General features: G+C 36.8%; 3 protein-coding genes across 6 annotated transcripts; 2 read left to right on the top strand and 1 right to left on the bottom strand.

Annotated features, from left to right (window-relative positions):
• The first annotated feature begins 189 nt into the window (after positions 1 to 189).
• LOC132201008 (pickpocket protein 19-like) lies at positions 190 to 11,785 on the top strand. Of its 3 annotated transcripts, none has more exons than XM_059626863.1 (13): positions 190 to 285; positions 878 to 1,082; positions 2,411 to 2,614; positions 2,891 to 2,998; positions 3,654 to 3,863; positions 4,715 to 4,841; positions 4,909 to 4,995; positions 5,646 to 5,850; positions 6,448 to 6,498; positions 9,450 to 9,579; positions 10,108 to 10,217; positions 10,273 to 10,372; positions 10,541 to 11,785. In XM_059626863.1, the coding sequence occupies exons 1-13, from the start codon at positions 240 to 242 to the stop codon at positions 10,731 to 10,733; spliced, it is 1,776 nt and encodes a 591-aa protein (XP_059482846.1). In that variant the 5' UTR covers positions 190 to 239; the 3' UTR covers positions 10,734 to 11,785. The 3 variants fall into 3 exon arrangements, with proteins under 3 accessions (XP_059482846.1, XP_059482845.1, XP_059482844.1); XM_059626862.1 differs by having other exon boundaries at positions 5,643 to 5,850; XM_059626861.1 differs by having other exon boundaries at positions 4,909 to 5,001; positions 5,643 to 5,850.
• On the bottom strand, positions 11,775 to 14,318 carry LOC132201010 (BTB/POZ domain-containing protein 6-B-like). The gene is made up of 5 exons (XM_059626867.1): positions 14,186 to 14,318; positions 13,791 to 13,954; positions 13,577 to 13,725; positions 13,279 to 13,501; positions 11,775 to 12,931 (listed from the first exon to the last, which is right to left on the bottom strand). The coding sequence occupies exons 2-5, from the start codon at positions 13,935 to 13,937 to the stop codon at positions 12,083 to 12,085; spliced, it is 1,368 nt and encodes a 455-aa protein (XP_059482850.1). The 5' UTR covers positions 13,938 to 13,954; positions 14,186 to 14,318; the 3' UTR covers positions 11,775 to 12,082.
• Positions 14,319 to 14,513: 195 nt separating this feature from the next.
• LOC132201009 (uncharacterized) lies at positions 14,514 to 17,306 on the top strand. Of its 2 annotated transcripts, none has more exons than XM_059626864.1 (5): positions 14,514 to 14,673; positions 15,076 to 15,259; positions 15,311 to 15,462; positions 15,535 to 15,754; positions 16,028 to 17,306. In XM_059626864.1, the coding sequence occupies exons 2-5, from the start codon at positions 15,080 to 15,082 to the stop codon at positions 16,901 to 16,903; spliced, it is 1,428 nt and encodes a 475-aa protein (XP_059482847.1). In that variant the 5' UTR covers positions 14,514 to 14,673; positions 15,076 to 15,079; the 3' UTR covers positions 16,904 to 17,306. The 2 variants fall into 2 exon arrangements, with proteins under 2 accessions (XP_059482847.1, XP_059482849.1); XM_059626866.1 differs by having other exon boundaries at positions 14,523 to 14,673; positions 15,079 to 15,259.
• Positions 17,307 to 17,313: the final 7 nt, after the last annotated feature.

The raw sequence follows: 17,313 nt of genomic DNA, 5'->3' as shown, positions 1-17,313 counted from the left end.
TATTTCATTCTCAATTCTCATTTGAAAAATCTGGATTTTTTATTAAAATAAATATTATATACTATATCGTTTTTGAGGTGAACAAATATGTCAATTTTATAAATGAGGATCAACACGAAGCATCTGATATCAGTGCGCCTGTCCGCAATTTGTGGCTCGTCTCCGGAGAGGGTTGGCAGAGGAGCTAGAGTCGTCCTAGCGGTGGGTAGCATCGTCTTTGTTGCTCCCAAGATCTCATCATGATCGGATCGAAAAAGCGAACGGCGGGCAGTGGCAGCTCAGCAGGTTAGTTCCCTAATGTTTTTTTTTTTTTTTTTTTTTTTTTTAATAAAAATCTATTTTACGTTTCACAAACATGTTAATTTGAATCGTCATCAATAATCATAACTAAAATGCTAACTTTTCAAGAATTCTAATTGTCGACATCAAAATTTGGCAAAATAATTGATTAAACTTTCTTATGAATTTAGTTTCAATTAGAAAAGTGACCTTGCAGAAATTATTATGAAATTTTAATGTTCCATGAAACGTGTGTGCACTAAGCTTTCTGCTTGTTTGAGTTTGAATATGCCATTTAATTATTCATAAAATCGTAAAAAAAACTTCATGTATAGCAATACTAATTGTCTCTTTTTATTCTGCACCTGTACTCTTGAAGTAATTTTAATGAAAACAAAATAATTTATTCATGTGACAATTTCAAACCCAGTATTCTTTTTCCATCACGCTAATGACAATGATTTGTAACATCATAAAGCAAACGGAATTCAATTTTTAAATTTTATTTATACTAAAAACGAAAAAAATTTGCACGCAAATTAATTTGGCAAACACTGAATAAAAAATGAGTCTTTTTAACATTTCTTTTTTTTATCAGGATCAAAACGGCGGCGGCGAACTGCAGGCGGCGACGACGGTCCTTCGTCAAAAAAGCAGCCGTCGATTCGGTGCGAAGGCGCAGCCGACGGCCCTTGGTGGTCGAGTGCGATGGACGGCTGGAGTTTGTTCAAAGCCTTTTGCGACAGCACGGCCCTGCACGGCCTCAGGTACATCACCGCCGAAGGCATGCCCGTCGCACACAGGTCAGTGAATTTTGATAATTTTTTGCTTTCGCTTGGGAGAAGATAAAATTTAATCTCAAATTTATTCAATTTTTTTCTGTTCCTTTTGCAAAAATTCCATCTACGTGGCTCATTTTAAACAATCGATTAACTATTTTTTACATTATAATATAAAATTAATGAAACAAATTTAGATTTTATTAATTTTATTCAAAAATAAGAAATTGCTATACAATTTAAATCTTTTCCAGCAAATAAATTTAAATTTCCAAACTAATTTGTTTTCGTTAAAAGTGATTAAAAGTTTGAGAAAAGTAAAATTTGACATACTTCAAGATTTTTTATAAAAGAAGAGCAGACGTTTGTTTAAAAAGCATAACATTATTAAATATGTTTTCCCAAACTTTGTCAATAGGGCTCAAAACAGGGAACTAACAACTACCTTGCTACTTATTATGCCCTTCTTTGAAAAATTTCGCTTCTGTCGTTTTCGTCTGCTTTTGAAAGACAACAAGCGACGAATCTCGTACCGAACTCCCACGCATCTCTCTCATCAAAGTGCTTTTGCTTGTTTCTCATCCAACCGCGATCTCCCGCGGGAGAATAAAGGGCATATAGGAGTGGTCTTGTTATTAATTTAATTTTGTAATAAAACTGAAGGAGAAAAGAAAATTTTGAAGAAAAAAGAAGAGAGAGAGCTGACATAGAATATAATTATGAAAAACGGTCCAAAGTTGAAGAATTTTCTCTCCACCCCAGTTTTCACGGCTACCGCGCTTGCAGAAAGAAATAACAGATCGATTTTCGAAACTTTGCCAAAACTTTGCAAAACTTCACCAAGATATAAATGAAACGTCAATTTCTCTTTCCATAACGTTTGCTTTCAGGCCAACTCGCTCTCTATCAATTTATTTATGTTATGAAACTTCAGTTCTACACGGTTCAGTACTATATTAAATTAAATAAAAAATTGAAATAAAATTTTTGAACATGATTTTAAAGTTATGAGGTTGACTGCTAAAATAAAATCAACAAGGAGCAAAATAAGAATTTATTACAATTTAAGTATTATTTAAATATTTTAAATTTTAAATTTTTCTTTTATTTAGTAAACATCCCCGCATAATTACAGAAATTTCCCTCTTTTTTAAAGAAATTTTTTAAGGAAGTTCAAGGTTCAATTTTGGAGCACGTGGACAATGGGTGCCGTTTGCGTGACACGCGTCCTATCTGCTCTTGATCAGTGTTATTGTTCAGCGGTGGAAAATGTGTTTGCTTTGCGCACTGAACGCTTGACTTGTCGCGAAAAATGGAAATGTGTGTGCAGATCGATTGTTGGTTGTTCTCAGGGTGGTGTGGGTGGTGACGTGTTTCGCGGGCCTGTTCGGCGCCGGCTGGCTCATCTGGTCCATTTGGCTGCGCTACCACCACAGCCCGACCGTCACCATGGTGCAGGACACCTCCTACCCCCTCTACCACATACCCTTCCCGGCGGTCACCGTCTGCAGCGTCAACAAGGTGCTCAGGGCCGAGGCCGTCAATTTCGTCCAAGAGTGAGTTCAGAAGAAAACAAAAGAAATTTTTGAAATGCAAAGTTAATTTGTGAAGATTTTTTAATTTCATTAACAAATTAATTTGAAGATAAATTTTACCACACCTTCTTATTCGACTTTTTTTTCCTACTAAATTTAAATTGCCTTTTCATCCCTAAATATAGCGGTTTGTTTTTGCAACCCACGCTTTGTTTTATCACGTCTGTTGGGCCTTGAGCGAAATGCAAAGAAAACATTTCGCGTCGGATTTAATCTCTTGTATTTTTCCGGCGGCAGGTACACGGGGAAAAACGGCAGCGATGAGACGGCGCCGTATCTGGCTGTGGTGGGCGCCCTCGGTCTCATCAGCTACCCCACCTACCACCGACCCTTCCAGTTTTTGAAGTGAGCTCTGCTAAATTCTTTTATATACACTTTGTAACTAATCGCGGGCGCGCGTTTCGAGTGCAAACAAAACGAGTAAAAGGCTCCATAACAGCACATTTCCTAATCTCTCACTTACTTCCTTCGAGCAAAACGAGAGGGAAAATAAACAAAGAGTTTAGGAACGCAACTGGACAATGTTTGCTTTGAGAAAGAGTTCGGGTATTATAGAAGAAAAACTTGATCCCATATCATGCTGGCTGACGGGCCTAACTAATTGTAAGAGACTAGTAAGTTTGATTTTATGTGGGACGGAAAATATAAAGAAAACTTGAAGAAAGTGGAATGAATTTTTATCTTTTCCTCTCATTTTATTGAAACCCGATTGAGAAATAAAATATTCATAAACGCTTAGTTGCCAAAACAAAATTCTTTTAATTTTCAATGTTACAAAAGTAATTAAAAATGAAAATCTTTTATTCAACCACAAGATAAAATGATTAAACTTTTATGCCTATTATAAATGCGAATTTTTTTAATGCTTTTGAAAGTTATCATAATCAAAATCATTTTCTTTTACAAACAAGTATTTTTTTTTTTAAATTTATATGCATTATTTTACGGGGTGATTAAAAATATAATGAAAATTGTTAATAATTAATTAAATTTGAATTAGTTACAACATGAGTGGTCGTCCACTGATGAAAGACGTAAACGTGACGCAATTGATGCTGCGCGTGATGCCGCGATGCTCGGACATTCTGGTCGCGTGTTTCTGGAAGGGCATGAAGATCAACTGCTGCGACACCTTCCGCGTGCAGCGAACCGAGGAGGGCTTTTGCTACTCGTTCAACTCCAGGACGGCCGAACGAGCCGACGGACAGCCGTGAGTAGCAAAAACTTCTTTTCAAAGGGAATAATTGATTTCCTCGTCGTACATTTGGACTAGCGTAGCAAAGGGATACATCCAATTTTAACTTATTTTATTGTGCGGTTTCGTACTTTGAATTTTTTCAATTAACAAAATAATCATTTTGAATCTACACCAACGCAACCTTTGAGATGATTTTTCTTATTTCTATACATAAACCCAATTACTTGAATTAGTAATAACCCTCTTGAGCTTTGTAGTGCATAGAAAAAAGGCGCAATTTTTTTACTGTCATTTGCACGCTTACCGATTGATTTTATTTTTGCAAAATACACCTCATTAAAACAATTTTTTCTAATAAAAAAAATAATAATTGTTGGACAAAACGGCACCACCACTATAATAGCAAGAATTTTGCTAAAACTTCGGAGGTAAAAAAAACCATATCCCCTGCAGTGTGAGGCTCGGGTTGAATTGGTTTTTGTTCTTTTATCGCTACCATAGGAATTAATAAATAGATGACATTAATTTTGATAAAAAAAATGATATTGGGGACAAATAAAAGTTTTAGCCGAGATCGAATTCAGCGAGAGTTAAGTATTTTTCCATAATTATCTTAACAACAATGCTATGCGCCTTTTATTATGCTGCCCTGCTGATTTTTAAGATAAATGTGAAAGGAAATAATTGACTTATGATCACTTTCGATAAATTTATATAATATTAACTTTTCCTTTTTAATCTATGAGAAAAAAATTCAAACTGGAGATTTTCACCTCCTTTTTCCTCGTTTCCCGGATAAAAAAGTTTGTCAAAGGCGTTAGCAATCGAATAATGAATAATTGATGGTTGCTGCTGTGCTGCAGCTGGATCGACGACGAGTCTCAACTGCTGCGTAATAACGCAGCTGGGGCAACAACGGGCCTCGAAGTGTTCTTCAAAGGTCAAGAGGGACAGGCGATCGAGGGCTTCGATATCCTGCGCGGCGTCAACGTGAGATCCTTCAAACTTGCCCGCGACACTAAGCACTTTTTTCTGATGCACGCGACCTACTTTCCAGGTGCACGTCCACCACCCGGACTCGTTCCCCGACGTGGCCAAGGGGCTCTTTGTGCCCGAGGCAAAGACGCACGTTCTGATGGCGCAGGTAATGGTACTGTACCTTCCAATTTGGTCAATCTTGACCGGACACACAAACACCGCACTCCCTGTGGCCTCTCGTGCTTATGGTGGCTTACCCGGTTGACGGAAAATCAGAGAGGCTTTTTACTGAAATATATTAATTCAACAGGCTTTTTGTTTCAAAATTTCCGAGAAAAACGGCTTATTTATGTGACGTTGCCTCAGCTATGCACTTTCTCATAAGCGCAGGGTGAGTCGCTTTACCAGCAGGTTAAAAGCTGCAAGTAAATAAGGAAAATTTACAAAAAACGATATTCTTCAGATTTTTTTTTTTATTATTAATAAAAATAAACTCCATATTTACTTATTTTGTTTGGACACTAATTCCTCTTTATTCCTGCGTTTAAATTGGTCTTAATCTTCCTTTTACCTTTCAGAAATCAGAAGGAAAAACTAGGAAATTCTTTTTCATTAATTTCCAACAATAAATTAAATCAATCTTGTCTTTTAAAACAAAAACTCATTTCCAATATTTAAAAACGCCAATTTGGAATAAATGTAAACAAATTTTGAAAAAAAATCCCATGAAACCTGCTGGTGCGATGGGCCCTTGCTGATTTTCATATCTCTGTGTGAAAAATCTGCACCGACGGCCATAATTTTGTGCTCCAGCAGGTGTCGCCGTCGCAAACCGAGAGCACGGAGGAGGTGCGCGCCATCGACCTGGCGCTCCGAAGGTGCTACTTCCCTGGCGAAGGTCGCGTCACAGGTCTGCCGATGGCCGGTGGCTATCAGCAGGACAGCTGCTTCATGGCGTGCCGAATGCACTTCCTGGCCGCCGCCTGCAACTGCACGCCCTACTTTTTTCCCAGGAACATAGGTGAGTCATGCTTTCTTAATTATGAGAGAAACGGAAAAAACCCTGAAAATTAAAAAAAAAAAAAAATGCTGGTGCATTTAACTTGATTATTTAAAAGGTGAGTGAAGTTTTAAATGCGTTGATTATCAAATTACGCAATTAAAGCTTTTACATGAAGCTGATGGGAAAAAATAAAAGAATTTGTAGACAAAAATAATGATAAATAATGCATGGTATCATGAATTAAAATCAGCTTTTTAATTGTTTTGCCTTTTATTTCATTAATTTTTTTCAATTCAATATGAAATAATTCGGCAGTTTAAAGAAACTTTGTACTTTAATGATTATTTTATGTCAGCAGTAATTTCATAATTATATTCAAAAAATTTCACAGAACGGCTCAAATATTATTATTCTCTGGTTCACCTACCGCCAGCTCGCAAATATTGAAAAAGCACTCACGGTGCTCGCTTTATTGGAAATCTAAATTAAGAGGCACGCTGGAAAATTCTACCTCATATTATTTCACACTTCAATGTTTGTAAAATTTAAATTTCCCTAAATATCTGGTTCAAGAATTTTGCGTTGAATGTGATTATATTATAAATTGTTTTGCAGGCGTGCGCGAATGTGGAGCCATCGATCTCGAGTGTCTGAGCAGGAACAACGGTGAGTACGAAAGTTCCCTGCGCATAATTTGTTTGCTGATATTTTCGCCCACGCGCATTCTTCGCGCCTTTGGTTCATTATCAAAGTCAAGTTTTGTGCCACGCTGATGAGGAGAAACTTTTAAGGAAGTAATTTATTTTCGTCCTTAATTACATGTATATGCGTTTTATTATCAACGTCGCTGCCGAGCAGGCCGAGCTTCACATTAAAAAGGGAATGTTAAGTTTTCCAGTTGTAAGCGTGACAAGAAATTTGTCTTTTTTTATTATGAGGGAACATTTTACTTAAAAGCCCTTGACGTGTCTTTTTGACTTATCAAAAACGGGTCATGAAAAGGAAATGAAAAACAACAATTTCCTTGGAACCGAAAAGGCTTTTGAAGAAATATTAATCAATCAATCTTCCCTTGTATGTAAAATAAAATTCGTAATTTAATTCTACATTATTTCCCTCCAAGAGGCTTAAGAATTATTTTATTGTGAGGCTAAATTAAAGAATGATATATCTTGTAATGTTGAAAAAGTGTACTGTAGGGGACTTGATTGTGCTTATTATACAATTTAACACCCTATTTATAGCACAATCCTTTATTTTGCGGAAACTTTGCGAGCCTCTAATAATTTTTTCGCTCATACATCCGTTTTTTTACGAGCATCGCCACTTTAATGAATAATTAGGCTATTTTCACGATTGGATGTTAATGAAATGATTAACAGTTAACACTATAGTGAACAATTGAATAATAATAATATTAATTATATATTTGTTTGAAGAAGTTGACACTCGAGGAGATGATCATGGCAATGAAGATTTGGGCTTTTCCTCGTTGCAAAAAAATTGTTTTTATTCAAAAACAAACGGCTCTACCAGTTTCGGTCACGGTCTGCGACCCTATTTCATGAGCAAGAAAAAATACAAAAAATCAGCAAAATTGAAAAAAACCACATTTTAACATAAAAATAAAAATCTTAAAACTAACAAATTCAAGTACCAACCTATTTCATGAGCAAACGCGCTGCTCGCTGACTAATACAAGAATGAGCTAGCTAAATTTTTTGTATTTTTTCTTGCTCATGAAATAGGGTCGCAGACCGTGACCGAAACTGGTAGAGCCGTTTGTTTTTGAATAAAAACAATTTTTTTGCAACGAGGAAAAGTCCGAATCTTCATTTGCATTAATTATATAATAGGCAACAAAATTGTCATCTTGAGTAAATAAATTCCCCACCAATAGAATTAACATTTACACACACGCAGATTAATTACTCGTTTTAAGTGGCAAAAAAAAGCTAGCGAGCGTGGACAAAAAATAATGGCAGTTCCGACAATGAGGTATCAAAAAAAGATATACCTTTTTCAAAACCACAATACATAAAACAGTTGTGAGATGCGATTCCACTTCTTTTCCCTATATTTTCCCTTTCCTAAAAGAAATACGTGTCACTTTGTAGACGTGAAAAGGTTTTGATAAGAGAAAACTAATTTTTGATAAGACTGCGAGGCACCTACGCTTTGACTTTTTAATGTTGCGTTTTTGGTTGAATTCACTTACTGGGTTGAAACGACTCAAACAACAATGTTCTCTTCCTCTGTCATAATAATCGTCCTGTTCGCGTTGGGAGGTATGAAAACAAGAGAGATATTTTATAGAAAAAAAAATAATGTTAATTTGAAACTTTACGGAATCCCAGCAAATGCCGTCAACGGACCCATACGTACAATTTTGCCCTCTGCGTATCCATACATGGTATTGCAAAGCTTCACTCGTAAAAAGTCGCACAATGATTTAAAATTGATCAAATAGTTTCGCGTGGACGAATTCATGGAAACAACGCCAGGAATGTTCGTCTCAAGGAAATACATGGTCACCAACGGCGATCTCATCGAGTGCGTAATTTTTATTTATTACTTTTGCTAATTTTTTCCCTTAACCTCTTTAAATAAGAAAAAACTAAATTTTCATGGTTGCTAATTAATAATAATTAATCTTGTTACTTAGCGATACATGAAACATTTTTTTATTTCAAATTTCGCTCAACAAAACTTGCTTGAAATCGCGATATTAGCCCTGGTGACCCATGCACTTTGGTGGTTGGAAGCGTCCCATACGAGGCTGTGAAAAGATACAGAGACGACACCAGTTATATGTTGGTTGTGAAGGTGTGCTACACGCACAGAGGACCTTACTACCCCCTGACGCCCTCCTTGCACCACGATTTCTCAACTCAAATCGCCGGAACCGTCCTTTATTACGACAAGGACAGCGTACGAAATAAATTATTTATCATACTCAATTTGCTTATTTTTTTCAATATCCTCCATCTCAGGTGCTTTATGGATACAATGTGACGGTGCTTGCTAACAGCGACTGTCCAGGCGAGTTTGAGCAAAATGGATACGATCCGACAGACTTTGATTCCAGCTTGGAGTGCTGCATCCAATTTGACGCTTCTAACTGCTCCGTAATAGATATTTTCTATTTTTTTTTTTTGTACATTTTTCAGTGAAATTTTATATAGTACTCGGAGGTGGACCCTAACAATGGGTGGCAACTCAACTCGGCGCTGGCCATTAATGGCATCGTTGTCGGCTTCATCAACTACAACCGTTGCGCCAACAACTACGTTTTTGAAGGCCCGTCTTCTTTTTTCCGCGTCCAAGTGTTCCGAGATTTTATATTGGACAACGCCGAAGGAGTCGTCATACCATGAGAAACGTTTCAAAATATTTGAAAAAATTAAGCATTTGAGCTTGGATGCTTGATTTACTTCTCAACAAGTTTTTTGTGTGCTTAAAATTTGAATAAAATTATTTGGTTCGATTGATTATGCGTTTCTGTTGTTTTATATTTATCCTCATTGATAAAGTGAAAGAAAATTTAATTTTCTTTAATATTATACATTATAGTAAGCACAAAATTGAATTTGAACTGAGTATTCTTTTGCTTGAAGCTGCCACGAGGAGCAACAAGCCGCCACGTGGAACCCCAGGTTTCCACACAGACGAATCGGCGCTGGACTGTCAGTGTTTGCCGCCGTGCACCGAGACCCAGTACAGCGTTGAAAGCAACTATATACAAACGTGAGTTTATCTAAATTTTATAGATGCTCGCTAAATTAAGGACTGTTTTATATATTCCGGAGGATATATGAGCCTTTTTGCAGCTGATTTAGACGGCAAGCACGGGCTTTTGATGAAAATAAATATTTCATTAATTTCTTGTTCTGCATTTTCTTAAAATTTCCAAATTTGATTTTTTTTTATAAATTTGCACATGCAAATTTGAGGGGGAGAGATTGACAAAGTGACTTAAAAATAATTTTTTCAACTTTTTTAAAACTTATTACTATTAAAAAAATTAATAAATAAAAAAAATCTTCGCTTCAAAATTAAAATTGCATAATTTTATTTCAAGGCTAAAAAGAGCTTAAGTGAGGATGTTCCGAAAAATTGAATCCACTGTTACTCTCTATAAACCCTACTTTCAAAAAATCTTACAACCCGCTCGCCATGTAAAGGAAGCAGGTTGCATATCTATTCTCTTATTTTTATATTATTTACAATAAGAATTAGTGCAAATTGCTCAGAGCTATTAAAATTTTTTGACAGGGGAAACCTGGAGCTAAAAAGCGGTGATGGCTACGTGGACATTTTCTACAAACAGATGGGCGGCGTGCGATTCATGAAGGATGTAATGTTTGGATGGATGGATTTACTTGGTAGCGACAAAAAATTGCAAAAGAAATATGTTATACAAAAAATGATTAATTCCAGTTGCCTTTGGGGGCATTGCCGGGCTCTTCCTTGGCTTCAGTCTGCTGAGCGGTGCCGAGTTGGTCTATTGGATTTTTGCTGGCGTCGCAGTTTGCCTAAGGTTCACCTTTTTTTATTTTTTATCAATTACACTTTTTTATTAGCAATCAAATTTTAAAATAGGCAATTTTTTTACTGTTTTCAAACTAAGCTTTTTTACTTTAATTATAATATTGTGAACTTTGAGAAGTTTGATTCATAGATGTGTATAATTTAAATGTTTTAAAAGGTGGAGGCGTGAGAGACGGGAAAAGGGCACCCGTGCGTTGGTGCGCCGCAGCAGTTGGCTGCTGGACATTGCAAGGGTGCGCGGCCTCACCCGCACGCCCTCGGCAGAAAAGCGTTCGCCAGCCGCAAACTCGGCTAAGGACGATTTCATTGCCGTCAACGGAGTCCAGCAGCAGATCACCAGCGTTTTCTGAATCTTGCGAATTTAAAATTATACGGGTTTCAAAAAATAATATGTCATGGGGTGACTGTGCAAAAGCCCAGGGCGTCATAGCCCTGAAGAGAAAACGCAGACAAAATTAGCGCAACCACTTATAAAAAATTAATAAAGGAAATCTTTGAAGAATTACACGGAACATACATACATAAAGCTGTCGTAAATTAAAAATTAAATATTTTTCTTGGGTATGTATTTTTATCAACTGCAGATGTCTAAATACTCATCAAATTTAAAAGTGGAAGGATTTTGACTGATCTAATTTTGAATGAAACTTGAATTTAGTTGACTGGGGAAATTTTAATGAGTGGAATAATATGCATTTTACTTAAATTGCTGCAAAATCTATATTTTATCCCAAGAAAAGAGATCCATTAATGTTGACTGCTAATTGTTAATTTTATTTTATGTTCTGCATTCTCCTTAAATCTGCTTATTAAGTACCGAGTGGTACGGTGTATATTTTAATTATGAAGGGAATATTTTGAATTAATTATTAATGATGCAATTATTTGAAATTAATAGACAAAGGCTCCTTAATTGCAAATCTCTCTTTGTCTAAATATTATTAAATATATTATGTACCTGTCTAGGTGTCCAAAAAGCACATCAAAAATATTTTATGTTTGATGTAATTTAAGTTGTTTTGAAAATTAAATGTTCCTTATTATATGTTGTTTTTTACAGCAGCATAAAGCAATTTACTAAATATCATTTTAATTTAAGAATATTGTAGTGGAGAGATTTCAAATTTATCTGTTTTATATTTCCTGTCCCCGCAATTTCTATAATCCGTCCACTTCACTCCATCCACTAAGACGCGTGATAAGCCAAAGGTCTCGTTTTATTTGTCATAAATTGATCTTAAACTATTTTAATGTTATAAATTGAAGTTGTAACGTAATTTTGTGTAATTGTCCTGCAGTCTGTAAAAGCAGAGCGGAAAATAGCATTCCTGCTGTTTGCACAGAAAGAGAAATGTGAATGACAGGGTTTCAATTTATGACCAATAAAAATTATTTAAAGGCAAAATTATTTTAAACTATATTTACATTTTAACTGAAAGCAACCTTTATTCGCCTTTATTAATGCACTTCAGATTTGAACTCACAATCAGATTTTTAGTCTTCGATTTTTGGAGATGATTTTAAGCAGAAAATGTTTTTGTTCTTCGAACCAATATAATCAAAACAATATATCATAAATTTCATATGTTGATAAAATTACTTAATTCTACTGCATCAAAAGTAACTTTGAATTCATATCGAAATACAATTTCAAAAGAGAAATTTTTTAATGTTACAAAAGACATGTTAGTTGTAGAACTCACTCGTGTTTTGTGGGCCATCCAAAGCCAAGAGCACAAACATCGCCCTGAAGTGGGGAGTAGTTCACTTTGAGACCTTCAGTGGTGATGTATGTTGGGTTTTGGTCAGCCAAAATTGGCACCATCCTGACTCTACTGCTGAGGTGGTTGATGAGCACAGTATACTTTGTGTTCTCCTTAAGCAAAATTGGATTGACCAAGTCAATTAACGAGTCCTCCTGCTGAGCATAGCTGTGCTTGTTGGCAGGAGTGTGGAAGCTACACGACGATTTAATTTCCATGTCTTCCTTTAGGTCAACCCGGATGCTCATTTCAAGGCCAGGGTTTAGGTAGCAAAGACTGTGTACTCCAACAGACAGCAGGTAAACAGGTTTGTTGACTTGGAAGTCAAACTTCAGTTCCCTGTTACTGTCGCTGAGCTCTGTGAACTGCCGATGGGCAGTGTCATTGAATCTGATTAAAAAATGAGTCATTTGGCAGAGTCCTCGCCAAGGAGAAGTCAAGTCGAGACCCTTTACAGGATCAGTGGACTCTGGCAGCTCCAAGTGGGAGAAGATGGCAGCCTTTTCGTCACCAGTCAAAATTTTTGTTTTATGAGAAAGCTGGGTAAAATGAGTTTTAGAAAAAGCGCAAAAACGCACCAGGCCCATCAAACGTCCCAGCTTAGCCCTGACGGCTGCAGGGTCCGCGTTCGGCCCAACTTGAGCAAAGCCCCATTTGACAAGAGCGTCAAAAACCTGCTTCTCACTGAAGATGTTCATTTGGTCGGAGCGCAGCAGGGCCTCCACCGTCTCTTTGCTGGCCTCTTCCATGGAGGAGAGGACCTCACTGCCTCGGTCACACATCATCTGTACGATGGTAAATAAATTATAAGACTTTTAATAAATAATTTTTAAATTGAAAATAATAAAATTTAAACAAATTAACAATTTAAATTAGTGGACCGAAGAGTTTTTTCAATTAAAATTTAAAGCTCTGATTGAATTAATTTTGAAAAGGCTACTGAGACACTGCTAATTGTAAGACACAATTAGTATTGTAGAAATAAGTAGATCTAGGTCAAAAATTATTAAAATTAAGACATTTTAAATTTAATATAAAATGTTTTCTATAGAAATATTTATAATGTAATTTCAATGTAATAAATAAATTGTTATAATCATTTCTATTTTTTTTCTAAATTTAAAAATAATACCTTGAGAACAGCGGCAGCCTTTTCCTTGTAGTTGTGCAGCATGAAAAGATTGTGCAATTGAAGAAGGTCCTCGGCCGTGTGGTCAAATTGAAGGCAAATGTCGGCGGCCAGCTTGTCCAGCACAGCCACTTGCCACATTGCAGCAAATGTGAAGAGGCTTTCCGCCTGCTCCAAACTTGTGCAGTTCTCAATGATTTTCAACGTCTCACTGCCATAGATGAACCTTTTTTTTATCGGCAAGTAAAATTTTCAATTAAAAAGTGAACAATAAAACATTTTTGGAATTAGTAGATTATACCTCAGAGCCATGGCAAATATTTCAGCGTCACAGGCAGCCAGAGTGATGGGGTCGTCAGGACCCTTTTGCCCCTCTTCAAACTGGCCCAACAACATTGTCTCCAAGGCAGGACTTGCGGCGGCCAACACCTGACGATGGCACCTGAACACCTGCATTTTGATTATAAAAAATATTTAATTTTGTTGTTACAAAATTATTAATAACAATTTTATACTTTCTGGGATATTTCAGGTCCAACAGCAAAAGTGCAGTCGTAATGATCACCGCTGTCCAACCACTTGAGCAACCGGACGCTCAAATACGCCATGTGCTTTATCTGAGCCTCCCTCATGGTGTCTGATTTTGTCTCATCAGCCGACATAATTTGTTTCTTTAGCACTGCAAAATTAAAAAAAAAATATATATAAACCAAATTTTATTAATTCGAACTCCAGGAATTTTTTTATTACAACAGGAATATTCGTTAAAAATGTATAATCTATTTATTTTGAAAATTAACTTAATTAACCATATTAACATGCAGTGCTTTTGATTATATCAAACTACTCAACAGTAATGTAATAGTTTCCTGAAAACCAATATCCAAAAATCAGAAACTGTGGCGCGCACCAAGACAGCTAAACAGCACTGGGCTGGCACTGGGAGGAATGAGAGCTGCCTTTGGAAATGATTTGCCTTTGTGAACGTGAATGTAAAATTTTAAAAATGCTACAAATTCATCATCCGCTGCCTGAGTGCCACATTCCACACGAAATATAATCCCAAAAACTCAAATTATAGTCCATACATTATGTATTAGTCTTCATCCGCTTATTTTGGCGTTGGTGCTGGACTGGAATTCTCACTTCTCAAGGCCAACGAATAGCAAGTGATGCGCAAAATCCTACAGAACTGGACAAAAACAAACAAAATAAAACAACCTCGTAATCCGCAAGCGCCGATAAACGAAGGGCGAGGAAAAGAAGCCGCCGCGCCGAGCACAAGATCGAGCGGAGATTTGTTGAAATCATTGTACTTGGGCCTGCGACCTGCTGGCGACTGGCGACAGATGGAACGATTTCCCTTGCTCATCGAATTATTTGCTTCTGATTATATCCGTAAGTATATTTGACAAAGATTTTTAACCATTTCTCCTGCAATAATTTGCATTAATTGATTGCGAATGGATTTTAGGTCTCTCGTTTGAGTCTTTCTTTCGTACAGAAATAAGTTGTTCGGACACTGCGATTTTGTATTCACATATCCCATATGCATTCAACACATTTTCTCTCACTAATAATCGGTCTCTGTCTTAACATTTTAGTGCTTAAAAACTAATATTTTGCTTGATGAGAGTTTCTGGAATTTCTGTTAGTTTTCAAAAGTTTCAATTTTTTTTATTTTTGAAGAGATATTTACATAACTTTAACTTTTTTTAAACCTGTAAAAAAATGTATGAAGTTTTCAATTTCCTTTTCACAAACAATCTGTCATTGCTAATTTGCACTACATATTTGCAGCAGGATGGCTGACAGTGACAACGAGAAAGAGCAGCTGGACGAAGGGCCCAAGCCGCTCCAGGAGGATGAGGAGCTGAAAGCAAAATTCAGGGGCGCGAGGGACGTCCAGTTTTTCAAGTGGTTGGACGACCAAGAGCACGCCGACTGCACATTCATTGTAGGCCACGATCTGCTGACTCAAAAGGTTTTTTTATAATTTTTTTTCTTCATAAAAATTCATCAATAAATATGACAGACGTTTGAGTGCCACCGCCTGGTCTTAGCTGCTGCCAGTCCTGCGTTCGAGAAAATGCTGTTGGGCCAATTCCAAGAGGGCCAACAAGGTCCCAACAAAGTTCCAATCACCCTGAAAGATTGCGATCATGAAACTTTCTCATTGGTTCTTCGGTGAGCAATAAAACAAAAATCTTTATTTTTAATGTGTCCGAGATGATTTATATTTTTTGTACTTTTCTACAGTTTTGTGTATGGATGTGAGACTACCGGCGTTCGTGAAGCTAAGAAGCTGGATACGGTCGTCAATGTTTTCACCTTTGCTGCCAAGTGGCAAGTGGCTCTGCTGGACAAATTGGCTGCTGATCTATGCCTTAAATATGAACTTGACGTCGAGGATCTCTTTCATCTACATCTTCAGTTTGAACAGCACAAATTCACAGATAAGGCTGAAGAAGTCCTGCAGGTATAAAATTTGAAAATGGAAATTATTCATCTTGCATTGAAACTGAACATAATAAGAAAAGTGCTAAGGATGATATTTCTAAAATAAAAAAAAAAACGTAAATTAATTTAATCTCAGGCTCAATTGTAGTAAACAAAAACGTTTTTTTTTTTTTTAATTGGGATTTTATAAAAATTAAATTTGAAAAACCTATTTTTTTTTCAAATTTTTCATGTGATTAAAATGCATAATTATGTTGTATTCAATTAATTTTAGAATTTGTCAAATGTTTAGCTTATGTGTGACCGAGGCAGCGAAGTTCTGGCGTCATTGGAGTTGGCCAGCCTAGAAACCGTCGAAGCGCTTCTACGCTCTGAGCGTTTGAATATCTTTAGTGAAAAAGAGGTACTGTACGGCCTGTTGAAATGGGGTGCTGCACAGGCAAGTCAGGCGGCTGCAATGAATCTTTCTCCAGTCGACATCGGAGCCCTGCTCACCCCTCTGGTGTGGTACATCCGCTTCGGCACCTTTTCCAAGACAGACTTCACAATAATGCTGGAAGACTTCAACAAAATTTTCAGTAGTGTGGAGATAGCCACCATCATGGCCCTGATGGAGAAAATGAAAAAGGAAAATTGCAAAGGTTTTGACCTGGAGGCCCCTTGGCGAGGATTGTTTCGCCCTGACCCGATTCTGGTCAAAGTCAACCACCCTTTTGATTACGAGGAGCTCGTCGGCGAGAAATCTTTCCTATTTCCTTTCAACATTGAGGACAAGCCTGTGTACCTGCTGGGTGTTGGGGTGCACAGTCTGTGCCACCTGAACCCTGGTTTGCAAATGAATCTTCAAATCACCCTTCAAACTTTCTCAGTGACGGACATGGATTGGGAGACTGTCTCCGAGTGTAGCTTCAAGACTGAGTGCAACAAATTCAGCCACGCCTGCCTCACAGGTTCTATGGTCAGGCTGGTGAATCCAATTCTGCTTTCTACTGGCAAGGACTACCGTGTCGTTGTGAAGCATCAGCACGACGGCCCCAGGATGGTACCAAAGATTGAGGAAGAGGCAGACTACATGGAGGTCACTGTGAAAGGTCTTTACGTTAATTTTGCCCCTCAAGAAGGCGATGTTTGCGCTCTTGAGTTTGGCTGCCCTTTCCAAGAGCTATAGATAAATGTTCATCAGTAAAATGAGCTTTCCCTCTTTATTGTATTACACAAAACAAATCTGTAAAAAAAAAACATTTTTTAGATGTTCTAAATTAAATGTGACCTAAAAGATGTCCAAGAAAATTAGGTGTTTACCTCATTTAAAAAATAATTTAAAACAAAAATTGTTCCATTTATCCATATTTATCAAAATGTTCGTAAAGCTGTCTGCATCATTTTTATGCCCTGTGATATGAACACTTGGGGGCTCAGTAAAAATGTATTTAAATTTGCAACTTGCAACCTATAACATCACACACAGATAAATTATGGTTGATCATAAAACCTATTTAGTGTTGTCCTTTATTCTGTAATCATTCTTGTTTCATAATTATTATGCCAGCGATAAAAGTTATGCCAGCGAAAATAAAT

This window comes from Neocloeon triangulifer, unplaced genomic scaffold, assembly GCF_031216515.1.
Source record: "Neocloeon triangulifer isolate White Clay Creek 2 clone unplaced genomic scaffold, ASM3121651v1 ptg000014l, whole genome shotgun sequence".
Taxonomy (NCBI): domain Eukaryota; kingdom Metazoa; phylum Arthropoda; class Insecta; order Ephemeroptera; family Baetidae; genus Neocloeon; species Neocloeon triangulifer.
Note: the sequence above shows the minus strand (reverse complement) of the source record. Positions and strands in the feature narration are given on the sequence as shown.

Excerpts from the sequence above, each read along its gene's own strand:
- LOC132201008 (XM_059626861.1), top strand. The coding sequence starts at position 240 with ATGATCGGATCGAAAAAGCGAACGGCGGGCAGTGGCAGCTCAGCAG. Across the intron at positions 2,999-3,653 it reads CGACCCTTCCAGTTTTTGAA|TTACAACATGAGTGGTCGTC; the intron begins GTGAGCTCTGCT and ends AATTTGAATTAG. Across the intron at positions 5,002-5,642 it reads TTCTGATGGCGCAGGTAATG|CAGGTGTCGCCGTCGCAAAC; the intron begins GTACTGTACCTT and ends TTTGTGCTCCAG.
- LOC132201010 (XM_059626867.1), bottom strand. The coding sequence starts at position 13,937 with ATGTCGGCTGATGAGACAAAATCAGACACCATGAGGGAGGCTCAGATA. Across the intron at positions 13,726-13,790 it reads GACCTGAAATATCCCAGAAA|GTGTTCAGGTGCCATCGTCA; the intron begins GTATAAAATTGT and ends ATCAAAATGCAG. Across the intron at positions 12,932-13,278 it reads AGGCTGCCGCTGTTCTCAAG|ATGATGTGTGACCGAGGCAG; the intron begins GTATTATTTTTA and ends ACCATCGTACAG.
- LOC132201009 (XM_059626864.1), top strand. The coding sequence starts at position 15,080 with ATGGCTGACAGTGACAACGAGAAAGAGCAGCTGGACGAAGGGCCCAAG. Across the intron at positions 15,260-15,310 it reads ACGATCTGCTGACTCAAAAG|ACGTTTGAGTGCCACCGCCT; the intron begins GTTTTTTTATAA and ends TAAATATGACAG. Across the intron at positions 15,755-16,027 it reads AGGCTGAAGAAGTCCTGCAG|CTTATGTGTGACCGAGGCAG; the intron begins GTATAAAATTTG and ends TCAAATGTTTAG.